The 13584-nt window shown below is 41.5% G+C and overlaps 1 protein-coding gene across 1 annotated transcript in view; it reads right to left on the bottom strand.

The window, feature by feature from the left end:
• Positions 1 to 217: 217 nt before the first annotated feature.
• LOC144032138 (tyrosine-protein kinase CSK) overlaps positions 218 to 13584 on the bottom strand; it is a 32998-nt gene continuing 19631 nt past the window's right edge. Inside the window, exons 2-13 of the mRNA XM_077539829.1 lie at positions 13188 to 13271; positions 12613 to 12726; positions 12430 to 12542; positions 8264 to 8483; positions 4641 to 4734; positions 4495 to 4560; positions 3798 to 3897; positions 3612 to 3702; positions 3390 to 3463; positions 3008 to 3203; positions 2816 to 2902; positions 218 to 1321 (exon numbers count right to left, since the gene is read on the bottom strand). Coding sequence (XP_077395955.1) covers positions 1139 to 1321; positions 2816 to 2902; positions 3008 to 3203; positions 3390 to 3463; positions 3612 to 3702; positions 3798 to 3897; positions 4495 to 4560; positions 4641 to 4734; positions 8264 to 8483; positions 12430 to 12542; positions 12613 to 12726; positions 13188 to 13202 — 1353 coding nt within the window. The 5' untranslated portion in view covers positions 13203 to 13271 and the 3' untranslated portion in view covers positions 218 to 1138. The remainder of the gene's footprint in view (positions 1322 to 2815; positions 2903 to 3007; positions 3204 to 3389; positions 3464 to 3611; positions 3703 to 3797; positions 3898 to 4494; positions 4561 to 4640; positions 4735 to 8263; positions 8484 to 12429; positions 12543 to 12612; positions 12727 to 13187; positions 13272 to 13584) is intronic.

Consider the following 13584-nt stretch of genomic DNA (forward strand, 5'->3'; position numbering starts at 1 on the left):
ATTAATAAAAAAAAAAAAAATCCCTCTAAATGCAACACCAGATTACCATAACGCGAAGTGCAAAAACTGTGAATACTTACATGTAAATGTGTGTGTTTTTTTTTTTTTTTTTTTTAAATAAGTTAAAAGTTGCATGTGAGAAAACTGAAGCAAAGTGAATGCTTTTCGTATGCACTGTTTGTTTACAATTGAAATCAATGATAGTGGCGCTTTCACGTCTACTCAGATGGAATGATTTATTCATGATAGCATAAAACAATGAACATTGAAAGCACTGACAGTTGAACCAAAGGCCTCTCACTCACACGCACACACACTAACACACAGTCTCTCACAAACATACACACGCACACCATGCACCTCCATTCCCCACCGCCCCCTCCCGCCTTATAGTTTTTTTTTGTAAATTATCTGCCCTAGTCAGTCTTTTTTTTTTTTTTTTTTTTTTTTAATCCTTTAAATATATTTGATAAAAAAAATAAAAAAACCCATGATGAACCGTTCAGGGTTTGCTCCGTGTCCTCGTCCTGCCCCCTCCTCCATTTCCGCCAATCATGGCTCCTGGACCCCAGAAAAATGTTGAGACATTGAAAAGAAGAAGAAGAAAAAAAAACTGGGAGAAAGATACGGCACTAGAAAACTGGTTTGATAACCTCCCTGAAAAACAAAGCAATTAAAAAAACAACAAAACAAAACCCCCCAAAAAAACAAAACAGCGGCAGCGTTTTTGTGGAGCTCTGGAGGACTGGAGGCACTTTGGCACAGAGCGAAGGCCCCACACCTGACACCACGGCCAGCAGAGGGAGGAGGACAAGAGACTGAGGCGGCAGTGGGACATGCAAGGGGCGAAATGCAGGAGGGGCGACGTGATAAGAGCGAGCACCTGACAAAGGTGGAGGAAAAGGCCAGCCTCCCCTCCACTTAATACCGTGTTCAACAGGTGGAGAGGAAGAGGAGGAGCAAGAAGAAAGGAAAGAGCGGCGGACTGGGCAAAAGCTTTACGACACCAACAGGAAGTGGGTCCTTTAAGGGAAGCTGGCGGGCGTCCGGGGGTGGCGGGAGGAAAGCTCGTTGTGGTCCCTTTGCTTTTCACCCCCCTCCCCCCCAGCTATCATCAATCGCACACCCGCCCGCCGCTTCACAGGTAGAGCTCCTTGGCTCGGATATGCTGCAGCTTCTCCCTCAGCATGCGGAAGGACGGCCGCACCGCCGCGTCAAGGGTCCAGCACTGCTTCATCAGGTCGTACACCACCGGCGGGCATCCGTCGGGGGCGTCCATCTTGTAGCCCTTCTCCACACGGGGCACCACCTCTTTCAGTGGCTAAGCAAATGAGAGAAGCACAAAATAATCACCATGTAGATGTGCAAAAGGGAACAATGCTGCCACCTGCAGGACAAGGCCTCACAGTCCAGAAGCACAATTTAAATGTAGCTGACAAGACGATTTGAAAAATAATGACACACCAACATACAATTACAGTATTTATTAAAATAGTGGCCCAAGTCATTTATTAGCTCAAATTCAGAGTGTGTAAGATGCTTATGTGCATTAGGATCTGAGCAAGCGGTGCAAAAGGCCCTCTTGAATTATTTTATGATCATTTTAAGTGGCATTTTGTTGGATTCCCTCCATCCTGAGCAACAAGCAATTAGGTGGGCGTGTCTCATGAACAGACCCATTTGGGAAAGAAAAAAAAAAGAAGGGACAATCCAAACCAAAAATGAAAATTTGTCAAAATGTAACATCTGGTTGCACCAAGGAGAAATTGAATTTGGTGGGTAACGGCCTTTTTTGGGGGATTCAATTTAGTGCCAAATTGTGTTTAGTGTTATAGTGTCCATAGGATATCGGCTTTCAAATTACCGTAGACAAAAATAGTATCATTTCATAATTTCTCAAACATTAATGTACTTGGCCACTTTGAATTCGATTTTGAATTTATTTCTTATGAACTCATTCACTGCCAGTCATTATAGAAAATTTTTACATTTCCAATACTCACGTGATATTACATTCAATAATTATATATAAACCGAATCTACCAAATAACAGAATAGACTCCCTACTTTTTGTCCCGTCCCGTTCTTTTATAATTGACAGCAGAAAAATGTAGGTTTGCCAAAATACAGCCATTTCTCCCATGGACTCTGAAACTGTGTTTATTTCCTATAAAATGGGGCAATGATGTCATCTACCGGTGGTTGGGCATCAGTAAAGTTTGATATTTACAGTGGAGCATGCTCAGATTCGCCCCCATTTAGCACCGCTCTAAAAAATACAATTGACAAGTATACTTGTCAAAGGCAGTGAATGAGTTAAAGGTCCTAATTAGCATACAATGACTAAAAATGTTTTTTTTTTGTTTTTTGTTTTTATGAAGGGACAAACTACCCCCCCCCCCCCCCCCCCAAAAAGGAAAACAATGAAGCTAAGCTATTCAAACTTTGACATAACACATGAACCCATTTAATTTGAAAATATCAGTATATGTTTGCCATGGTAACGGGGACTTTGTTGGGTGGATTTGACTGAAACTGAAATGCAGCAACTTATAAAGATTGTGGGCAACTAAAGTTACTACTGCACTGTGACATTATGATGAGTGTCAAGAAACACAAAATGTGTCAGAAGCCATGCCTCAAAAGAAGAAGAAATGATCCATTTTGAGTTGAAGCAGCTGATTTAGGGCCATTTTGGCCATTTCAAAACCTGAGGGATTTTGTTTGATTCTACCAAATTTGAATCACGCATACTAGAAAGATAGCAGATGGTAAATTGTTGTTGATTATGTTGGTGTAGCATTCAGGTACTCACAATTCGAGGGTAAGGCACACGGCCGAAGGAGTAGATCTCCCAGAGTAGGATTCCATAACTCCAGACATCTGACTTGGTGGAAAACCTCTACAGGGAAAAAAAAAAAAAAAAGAAGCATTGCCAAAGAAAATCAACTTGATGCTAAGAAATATACTTGACTGCCACTTAACACAGACTAAAAATAATCTCCACCTTCTCTCTCAGCGCTTCAGGGGAGGTCCACTTGACGGGGAGCTTGGCGGTGTCCTGTATGGAGGAGGCCTCCTTGGTCAGGCCGAAGTCGCTAACTTTGGCAATGTTGTCGTCCGACACCAGCACGTTGCGGGCCGCCAGGTCTCTGTGGACAAAGTTGTTGGCTTCCAGATACTCCATGGCCTCGCACACGTCACTGCAGGGAGGACATGTTTTTTTTCCTTAAACAAGATGATGATTGGACTATGACCACAACAACCTGCCTTGACTCATTTGTCTATTTTTATGTAGTTTCACAGTACTTCAACCTTAAATGCAGCTCAAATGTGACAAGCTGTTTATTTATTTTTAAAATTTATGACAAGAGACAAAGAGAACTCACAGTGAGAACTTCAGTAAACAGTCACCACCGAGCACAGTCCGTCCTCGGGAGCGCAGGTAGTCCACCAGGCTGCCCTGTTTCGCAAAAGGAGGAAACAAAGCGTTTTTTTTTTAGTGGGGAAATCATGATCTGAAATCACTATTTGGGTTTTTTGAGATTATGTGTATGTATACTGCATGAATCCATAAATGTTCCTCCTCCAGAGTCTGTGGTTTGACTGACCTTGGCCATGTACTCTGTGACGATGTAGAGACTTCCCCTCTCCTCCACGATGACTCCCAGCAACTGCACCAGGTTGTTGTGTCTCAGTTGCCTGTGTAAACATGCAAAACAAGACGGCAGGTTTATCGTTAAAGAATTTTACTGTATCAGATTGTGGATTGGGAATATGTGCCAGAATTGACTCACGTCATGACGGAGGCCTCTGCGATGAAAGCCTGTGCTGTGGCGTCGTTTTTGATACACTTCACCGCCACTTTGGTCCCCCTGTAGTCGCCCACCATCACATCTGACAAGACAAGGAGATGGGCTTTGAACACTGAGGCCACCCTGAATCTTTTCAGTATTCCTACTTGAAATTATGTCATAAACCCTGACAAAATCATAACCTAAAAAACTATAACCATGGCCTAAAACCCACTCTAATTTGCAGGGCCATCTTGAAACCCTACTCTTGTTTGAAACCCTAATTTGAGACCATTAGCTTTGCTTTCAACCGTAAACCCATCTCAAAACCTAAACATTTATTTCAAATCCGATCTCAGGCTTCAAATACTTATTTGAGAGCCTAACCTATTCTTTAAAAGCTGACCCAGGCTTGATACCAGTCTATCTTAAAAGCTTCATTTGAAATCCAAACCCACGTTTGAATCATCATTTGAAAGCAGATCCCACTTTATAACACCAATCCTGGCTTTGAAACCTAATTTAAATCCTAATCCTGGTTTAAAACCCTACTGCGAAACACAAACACAGGCCTGAAGCAGTAATTTGAAACCCGAACCCTTGTCTGAAACCCGAATTTGTTGCCCTAACACTGGGTTTGAAACCCCAACTTAAAATCCTAACCATTGTCAAACATCAAGGTGTCTGAGATTTGACTCACCTCCAAACTCTCCTTTGCCGATGGTCTGCAGGAGTTTCAGCTCCTTCCTGTTCAGGGCCCAGCCACCTGCAGGGACACCAAACACCAGTGAGGATTTTTTTATTTTATTTTTTAAACTACAAAACATGAGTCCGTAATGTCCTTACTCCTGGAGAACTCGTCCTGCGCCGCCACAGTGCCCTCCATCAGCTTGGGCTTGATGAGGCTGGTGCACAGGCCGTCAGCGTCTTTGGTGTAGTGCTACCAGGAACACAGGAGAACAAACAGAGTGCTTTGTCGAGATGCAATATCTGCTCTGAAAAAATAGCACCAATTGAGTATATTGCCGCCGCCAACATTCCTTGCTAGGAGGTGATATCAAAACGGGTGATGCTTGGGTGTCCTGTTGTGTTGAAAGCAATATTGTTCCACAAAAATGAAGTCATTCTGAATTATAAAGCAAAGGCGGCTTGCAGTGGGTTATTTTATTACATGTGTGACACACCAGTTTTGCAGCATCTCAATGTGAATTAGGTTATTGTAAGATTGCAGGATGCTGGGTTGCTGTGTGAAACGACACACTGTTTTTAGAACCAATATTACTGCTTCGCTTGGTTGTGTGTAAAATAATAATAATAATAATAATAATAATAAAATGGGTACAGCTCTGATGCACCAACTTCTTTGGGATTTGTGTAAAAGAAGCTTTTGTCCTTTTGATGCACTTTGTGAAAGCACACAGTTGCAGCAATATACTGCCTTTCCTGGGTTGTGTGAGTAAAAAAAAAAAAAAAGAAAAAAAAAAGAAAAAAAAAAAGAAAAAAAAAAGAAAAAAAGAAAAAGAAAAAAAAAGAAAAAAAAAAGAAAATAAAAACTACAACGAACACAACATCAGTTATCAGCTGTTAATTGTGGGACACCCTTAAAAAAAGAAAAAAAAGAAAAAAAGAAAGAAAAACAGACTTCTAAAGTGTGTCTGATGTTTCCGAGGTGTCCCCTGTTGAGGAGAACCTGAAAGATGTGTCATTACAGCGACAGCTCTGACTTTCATCTCACACTTTTCTTTGAGGACCAACCACATTAGCTTTGCTGCTTTTTGTCTGTTACAAGAAACACTTCCCCGAAAGTCAGTTCTGTCATCTTTTTCTTTTTTGTCTTTTAATGCTCAGGGTACTGTCACCTTTTCTCTCATTGTCACAAAGAAATTAGTCAAAAAACCATGGAAAAACTATGGAAAAAAATCTCCCAAGGGCGCCACAAATAAGACTTGCGAAACAAATGCTAGATGTACTAAACTAGATGTAACATATAGTGAAAAAAAAAAAAAGTATTTGGGTTACACTATAAACTTTCAGATCCAGGTCATAAACTCGTAGATTTTAAAGTGGACATCTCCAGCACACCCACGACACGAGTGAAGATAGGGGGTACAGACAATGAAGGGATGCATATGTAACGTGACATTTTAATTGCTTGCATACAAATAGCAGCGCATCTCTCAAGTGCTTGCCAGGAGTGAAACTACCGGTACACAACTAAGTCGAAATTTTGTCATCTGCCTATTCCTGAAAATGAGCCTGTAAATTATTTAAATAATTGCCACGCCGACAGAGGTTCTCCAATCTTATGTATTATTCATTATTAAGCGTACATTCTGTATTATCTGCATCCAATGACATGCTCGTCTCTGAAAATTTGGCAGTACTGTACATGCTCTTCTATTGGACGATGATGACATCATGGCCAAAGCTCTTTGCAATGCATGAACTCCACTGCAGAGCGTTGAAGAATGGGTGACATGACAACAGTGATGAGGATGCAGATGAGGCGACACAGCCTGTGGAAGCCGGAAATATTTATTTTGGGAAGCAGCAGTTGAGAAAGCGTGCTTAAGCTCACGGGAGTCCATAACAAATTCCAAAACTGCAGCATGACCAATGGGCCGAGAGGATGCGTTGGCGACTACAACCACCAGGTGGTGACATTGTAGCTAAGGAAATTCCCACGTGGGTGAGCACTGAGAACAATGAATTATGTAATGCATACAGATGCACAAGATGAAATATCATTTCAGAGGAAGGCGTGATCACTTAGTGCCTACTGGACTGATGTATGACATCACAGCGGGTGCTTTCTTCTTTGTCAGACTACGCACTGAGGCCTGCTGCGACAGGCCAACGGGAGCCGGGGCTAGCCGAGCCGGAAAATACAAACACTAAGAATGCAAGGAATCCTCTGCTTGTGAGGAGGGAAGACACGGTGGGGAATGCAGGAGGCTATACATAGACTACAGAGAGAGGAGAAGGCGGTGTAACAGAGAGTTGAGGTTTACACAAGGGAGGCAGAAATCCAGCCTAGGGGAAAGATAATGGCACGAAGATAGAAAGGGAGATAGTAAAATGGGGGACAGCAATAGTGAAAATCCCACTTAGCACCTTCAAGCTCCAAAATTGGGAGTTTGAACAAAACTTTGAGGAATAAATGTGGAAAAAATAAAAAAATAAAAAAATCAGGTGAGGCCACACTAAGATCTCATTTTTTTACCAACATCATAGGATTAGGATCCATCCATCCATCCATCCATTTCCTAGTGGCCAAAAAAGCGCATTCATTTTAAAGCAGAAAATAGTTACATGGTGTCCAAGTACTTTTGTATGGCTTTAGCAAGTGTGTTGCTGATGTTATTTTGGTAGGTCTCTACATCCTGTTCATCATCCGGTCTTGACATTCGACGTGGAGGTGCACACAATGAACCAGATGGCGCGGCGGCATGAGAACCAAAAACACTTGTTCTTTTTTTGTTTTTTGTTTTGTTTTACCCGATTCTCAAGAGATTTTACATGTTTAACAGAAAAAAACTGCAATACAGAAGGACTGTGACTGGTGAACTGTGATGTAGTGGGGAGTTCTACTTTTCACCTGTGATTAAAAGTGGACTGTTGTATGTGTCTGTGTGTTGATGCATATCACAGGAGTTGTCAGCGCACCTCCGAAGATTTGAAATCAATCAGCATCAAAGATTGTGATAGGACAGTCAGTTGGAGCTGGTATTGACAACAAATAAAAGACATAGCACTGAGTAAATATATATTCCTATGTTTGCTTTTGGTTAGCAGCCATATGCTGCTAGCTGCCTCAGTCAAAGTGTTTGTGTGTGTGTGCATTAGGAGAGCATTCAATTGTTTGAAAAATTATACGACTGGTTAACTTGTGTTTAACTAAAGTTACTTAGTACATTGCCTTTACTGTTAGGTTTTATGAGGGCAACCATTTGGACGCTACCTTGAAGGTTTTATTGTACATTTCCATTGCCAGCCCAATTAAAAGCACGATACGGGATGAAAGTCTATCTGCCTGCCAGCCTCGCAGAGAACAGATCAGACAGGCTTTTTGAAGAAAGCGAGATGTTTAGTCAACCCCATTGGGAATGCCTAGTGTGTGTGCGTGTGTGTGTCTTTTTGTTTTGCATGCTCAAAGTTATGTAATGGCGTTAATAAATCGAAGCACAATTCTATTTTTTGTTCATTCAATGCATTTTAAACGTACAGGTATGTAAAAGAGTAGACTAGTCACAGACTACCACATCATAGTGAGGTGTTTATATAAATGTATACAGACATTCATCTTGGTAAATAGGGTAGGTAAAGAAGGTTACGTGTCAATCAAAAATGAAAATTATTTCAGCATGTCACTGGTACAAACGACACCGCCATGGCGACGACGTTGACACAGTAAATTTTTGCCCTTCACTGTATTATCAGTGTTGTAACAGTGGTCATTTCTCACTCACCTCCACCAGCTGCATGAGGTTGTCGAAATACTCCTCCTCGTCGATGGTGAGCTTGCCGTTGTGGTAAATGATGCGGTAGTGCTCCACTTTGCCGTCGCAGCTGACGCACAGCGTGTAGTCGCCCGGGTAGTTGGTGCTCTCGCGTACCAGAAATAGGCCTGTCTCTGGAGGGTAAAGGAGCCGCTCAGCTTGCTCGCGGGTGATCTTCCCGTGGAACCAACTGAGAGGAGACCAGAGAGAAGGATATAAGATTAGGTGCAGTAAAAATAATTGCCATTCTTGATGTTTACAGACAAGACTACAGTGATTTGTTTGCTGAAAGAAGCCAGTTTTGAGGGGGTGGTTCTGTGGTACAAATGAAACACTACTCATCTCTACTACCATACATGGCCAATGGAGAGTAAAGCCTTAGTTACCATGACGACGCAGAGCTAGACAAGTTTTCCTATTAGCCGAGCAAAGAAGAAAAGGTCCCATAAAAACAGCAAAAGCACGGATTGTCTTTTCACAGTACTTCTCCAAGTCACTGAAATACATGTCAATTATTATAGCCCATTGACATTATGTGAAAAAAAAAAAAAAGAACGAGAGCCCTCATGAAGACAGCCTCGTCAGATTCAACTTGGTTGCACGCCAGAGAACCAATTATTAGTACACAAACTTTAAAATGTCTCTTGTAAAATATTTGTACTGTTAATATGAGATTTGCATTTGCCATCGATTAGAGTCACCTGCCGGGGCAAAAAGCCGCATAGCCATAACAGCGTCCGTCTGTGAGTCATGACTGTTGAACTGGTGGCAATTTACTGGCACTAATTGATTTAGTCTGTTTCTTGTGGCCGCTCGCATCCATCCCTCCTTGTCGTTGGCCTCCGCCTGCAGACAGCGGAAGGCTTTGTGGCAAAGCAGCTTAATGCGTTTCAATTTGATGAGATCAGGGCAGGCTGCCTCTCCGTGAACGGCGGATCCTTAACAAGCAATAATCCACAGGCAAGGGGGTCTTAGGTCCACAGAAATATAGATTTTGTGAGTGTGTGGTTTAATTTCTTTTCACCAATATGCAGTGCTATGGTGCTATTAAACTTTATCCTTTTTCTTAATGTAATGTTTGTAATACAGGGCCCACAAGGGCATTTGATCTGCTCCGCCATGCTGTTCCAAAAACTAATAAAACCTCTATTGAACTGTTAACTGAACATTCAACCTGAGACCTGTGCATGCAAACACGTTCAACGGCTGAGATTTGACTGTTAGTGGGTTTCAAAAATAATCTCGCATAAGGCTCAAGTAAAAAAAGGTTATCCATCATGTGGACTGTCAGCAAAATATGAGGGCTGCCAGAAAAGTTCCAGGACTGGTGTCATATCGGGAATATTCAAAATCCAAACTAAAAGGTTTCCCCCATCAAAGTAATCCCGCTGAGACTTTTCCATTCTTCTCTGCTGTGCCTTTATGCACTTCTGCAAGGATTCTCTCAGGATCTTCTGCAGCTCCGTTGTCACAACTAGTTGTCCACATTCCCTTGATGGCTCTCCTGAGCTTGGGAAAGAGGGAAAAAAAATGTACACATGCCAGGTGAAGATGGGAGGTTTCTCCAGAATTGTGATGTTCTTCTCTGCCAGGATCTGTCGAATGCTCAGCCCATTGCGAGCAGGCAAGAATCACGATATTATAATATAACTACGAGATTTTATTATTATAATGAAATAACTCTCTCACGCACTGAGGATCTTGTCAAAATGTTGGATGATCGTCTGGCTCAAACTGAAGGAGAACATTGGTAGTTTGGGTTTTAAATATATAATTTGTGACACCAGTGCTGGAACTTTCCCGTCACGCCTCATAATAGGTACATCCTTGGTAAAACACAAACTCAACATTAAAAATAGAAACTGGTTGTAAATCCAGTTAAAATTGAACAGAGATGAGGTAAAACAAAATTTACAGAGTGGACCAAATGTTCATAAACAGTTTTAAAATGTTCCCATTTTATTACACTTGCATTTTTTCCTGGCAGATTGTACTTCCTGACCTCCACCTTCCTTCACTCAGAGTTGCTTTTTACTCTTGCATCTTTACATCTAAAAGTCCTTAATGAAAAACCAACTTCTCCTTCCTTACCTTTGTTTCTACCTTTCCTTCTTCCTCTCTGACCTCTTTCATTCTTTAGCTGCCCTCAGACATTTTTTTCCCTGGCATTAGTGGCATATTTTCTTTAGATTCTGCCTTACTTCTCTCAGACATGTGCATTCTTTCTTCCATCGCTGCCTTAAACTGATTTAGAATTCACATTCTTTATTCTTGCCTCCACAGTGCCAGCAAATAAATAAATAAATAAATAAAATATATGTATAAAGTAGTTGTCTATTTTTTGTCCACACTTTATAATCATGAATCCAGGAAAGGTCAATCATTAAGAAAGGAGGAAATTCAGCATCACCTTTCCTTGCAGCCGCCACTTGAGGGCAGCGGAGAGGGGGGTAACTAAATGACGGTGGTACCCACTGGGTCCCGTCTGAGTGGGTCAGAGGACCACAGCTGAAGCCATTATGTAACCCAGATGAGATGGGACAGAGCGCTCTTCAAAAATATCTGCCAGTAATAAGCGAATCAACAAGTTGCCATGGAGGAAACAAGGCAAAACTAATAATATGAAGTCAATGTATCTATGTCCACTACAGTCCAGTTAGTTTTGTGTCGTTACGGTGAAGTTAACTTAGTTGAACTTTTACACTTGTATTAGAGTCAGGTTTATCATCACTGCAGCATGGAGGGTGAAATGGTAAACGCATCTGTTTCACAGTCCAGAGACTGTGGGTTTAAATATTGGCTCAGTCCCTCCCCACTTGCGTGGGTCTATGCCAGCTTCCCCCCCACAACCCGAAAACATTGTTGTTAGCTTCACTGAAGTCTAAATTGTTCATTGTTGTGAATGCAGGATTTAATGCTAGTTTGTCTATATGTGTAGTGTTACTGGCTGGCAACCTGTCCTTACTTCACTCGACCCAAGTTGAGATATGGAAATGTTGGATGGATGGTTATCATACTTTTCCTCTTTTGCCTTCAATGGTATCAAAGAATAACAAAGACAACACAAATAGATGAAATTAGGGCTGGGCAATAACTCAAAATAATGTGACACATCGTCATTTTAAAAATCAAATCGTTGAAAATCATGAGAAATCGAGTTTTGTCTTGTGGATTATTAAAAGCCATTTTGTGAGTTGCAATTCTGCACAACTGGCAGAATGGGTGGGTGACTGGGTGGTTGACAAGACATGTAGACAAGACATAGCTTACTTCATCGTGGCATTTAAGCACAAACTATGACTGTTGCGTTTACGTTAAAACTGAGCTAGGATCATTATACTTTATTGTTGTGTGAACATTTTGCACAAAACTATTTTCAAATAAATAAAACCTTTAAGTAAATGTGTATTGGATTTATTAGATTAAAATTGATTAAAATCATAATCGTCCTGAATCACAAAAATCAAGATTTCGTTTTTTGGCCATATCGCCCAGCCTAAGATGAAATCACACCAACGCAGAGCACAATATAATGTTTTAAACTCCCAAGTTTATTTGATTTTTGGGGCATTTCGTTTAAAATAAAAAAATAAAAAAAACAAGGGAATAAGTAAACAGAAAGTTGGACTCAAGTGGAGCAACAGGATGTTTGTTGGCTGCATGGTCAATCAGTAATTTTGTTATGTAACAACCCATGACCCAATGACCCAAAAGTGGAATGCTGCCGTCTGTGACGCTCATGACGGGTGCAAAGGGGTCACAGAAGTGGCGGTCTGGTTGGAGCGCAGCATTTTTCAATTTGGGATCGTTTTATGGATCGACAAATGAGACACGGTGTCTGGTGTGGAGTCAAAATGGAGTTTGTGTGTCCACTTTGCCTCATCTGTCATTTGCTTAAATCTCTTGCCTCATGTTCCCCTTTTAGAATGCTTCTCCATCTTCTTTTTTCGACCAACTCCCCAGGCCAGATTTAATGTGTTACAACTAGTTGCTCTTCCATAAGGCCACTTTAATACTTGGTTTTCCTTTCATAGGGGCTGGAAAGTTAAGATATTTACTTTTGAGGGCACACATCAGCAGCTGTAAAGAGCTTTTAGTTCCACCTTTAGCGCTAACGTTTGTCCTTGGGTACTTACGGCATGAGGCTGAGTTTCCCTCCCGATTTGACTCCTTCCCTCTTCTGGACATAGTTTGCCGGAATGGTTCCCTCTCTGCCCACGATGTTCCTCGCTTTGTACCAGTTAGGATCCTGAAGACAGAAACATTTTCTTCAGGTGATCATAACATATGATAGTCAGAGATAGCGGACGCCTGGTTACCCTGGTGACTCCGATGATGGTCAGCACATCTCCTTTGCAGAAGGGCAAGTCCTGTTCATTGGCCGTCTGGAAGTTGTATTTGGCTACGCACTCGGTGCCTGTCGACCACGGCGCCTGCAACACAGAAGGGAAGATCAAGGCATCAGTACCAACGTGCAAACCCGCTCCATGGCTCCAAGTGGCTAACAGCTACTGACAAACAGGCAAGCACAAAAAACACTGAAATTGGTTCATGAATGGGTTTCTCACGTAATAATGACCGAAAACTGATGCAACAAAGTGGTGGCTCAAGTACCAGCCTATCAAGGTCATGGAGTGGGCTAATCAGTCTCCACATCTCAAGCCAAAAGAAAACCGATGAAGGGATATGAAATATGGCGTTTCCAAGTGGCAATCAAGAAATGTGTAAACTTTACATTAAATACAGACATTAAAACAAACCATGATAACGTAAAATATAAAATATACAACATTGCATTCCACACAAAAGTCCAAATAAATTAGCTTAAAAAATATCGATGCATCATGGACTAAGCTTGTGTCAGGACAGTTATGATGATGTGAGATTGACTTACGTGAATCCCAGACATGATGAGAGGAAGTGGGCAGCAGGAGTCCTCAGGCAGGTAGCGCTTACTGTTCAGCTGGTACCATCAGAGCTGCGACATGAACAAAGGCAAGAGTTAGATGTGCGCTCAAAAATCACATGTAGTCATTCGGATAATGCATGAAATTATTAAATTAATTTAAATTTGGTGTAGGCCAAAAAGATTCAGAATTTTGCATCATCCACCTGTCCAGGATACCTGCTTCAGATTAGTGTGAATTACCCAATACTACTTCAGCAATGTACGACTCCAAAAATCCACAAAAAATGGCTTGGTTCCCAACCAAAATGACCAACTTCCTCTTCAATTTCGTGTGCATCCTGTTATGATAGACGTTCCCACTCAATTTCACGTTGATCGGTGA

This window comes from Festucalex cinctus, chromosome 12 (genome assembly GCF_051991245.1).
Source record: "Festucalex cinctus isolate MCC-2025b chromosome 12, RoL_Fcin_1.0, whole genome shotgun sequence".
Taxonomy (NCBI): domain Eukaryota; kingdom Metazoa; phylum Chordata; class Actinopteri; order Syngnathiformes; family Syngnathidae; genus Festucalex; species Festucalex cinctus.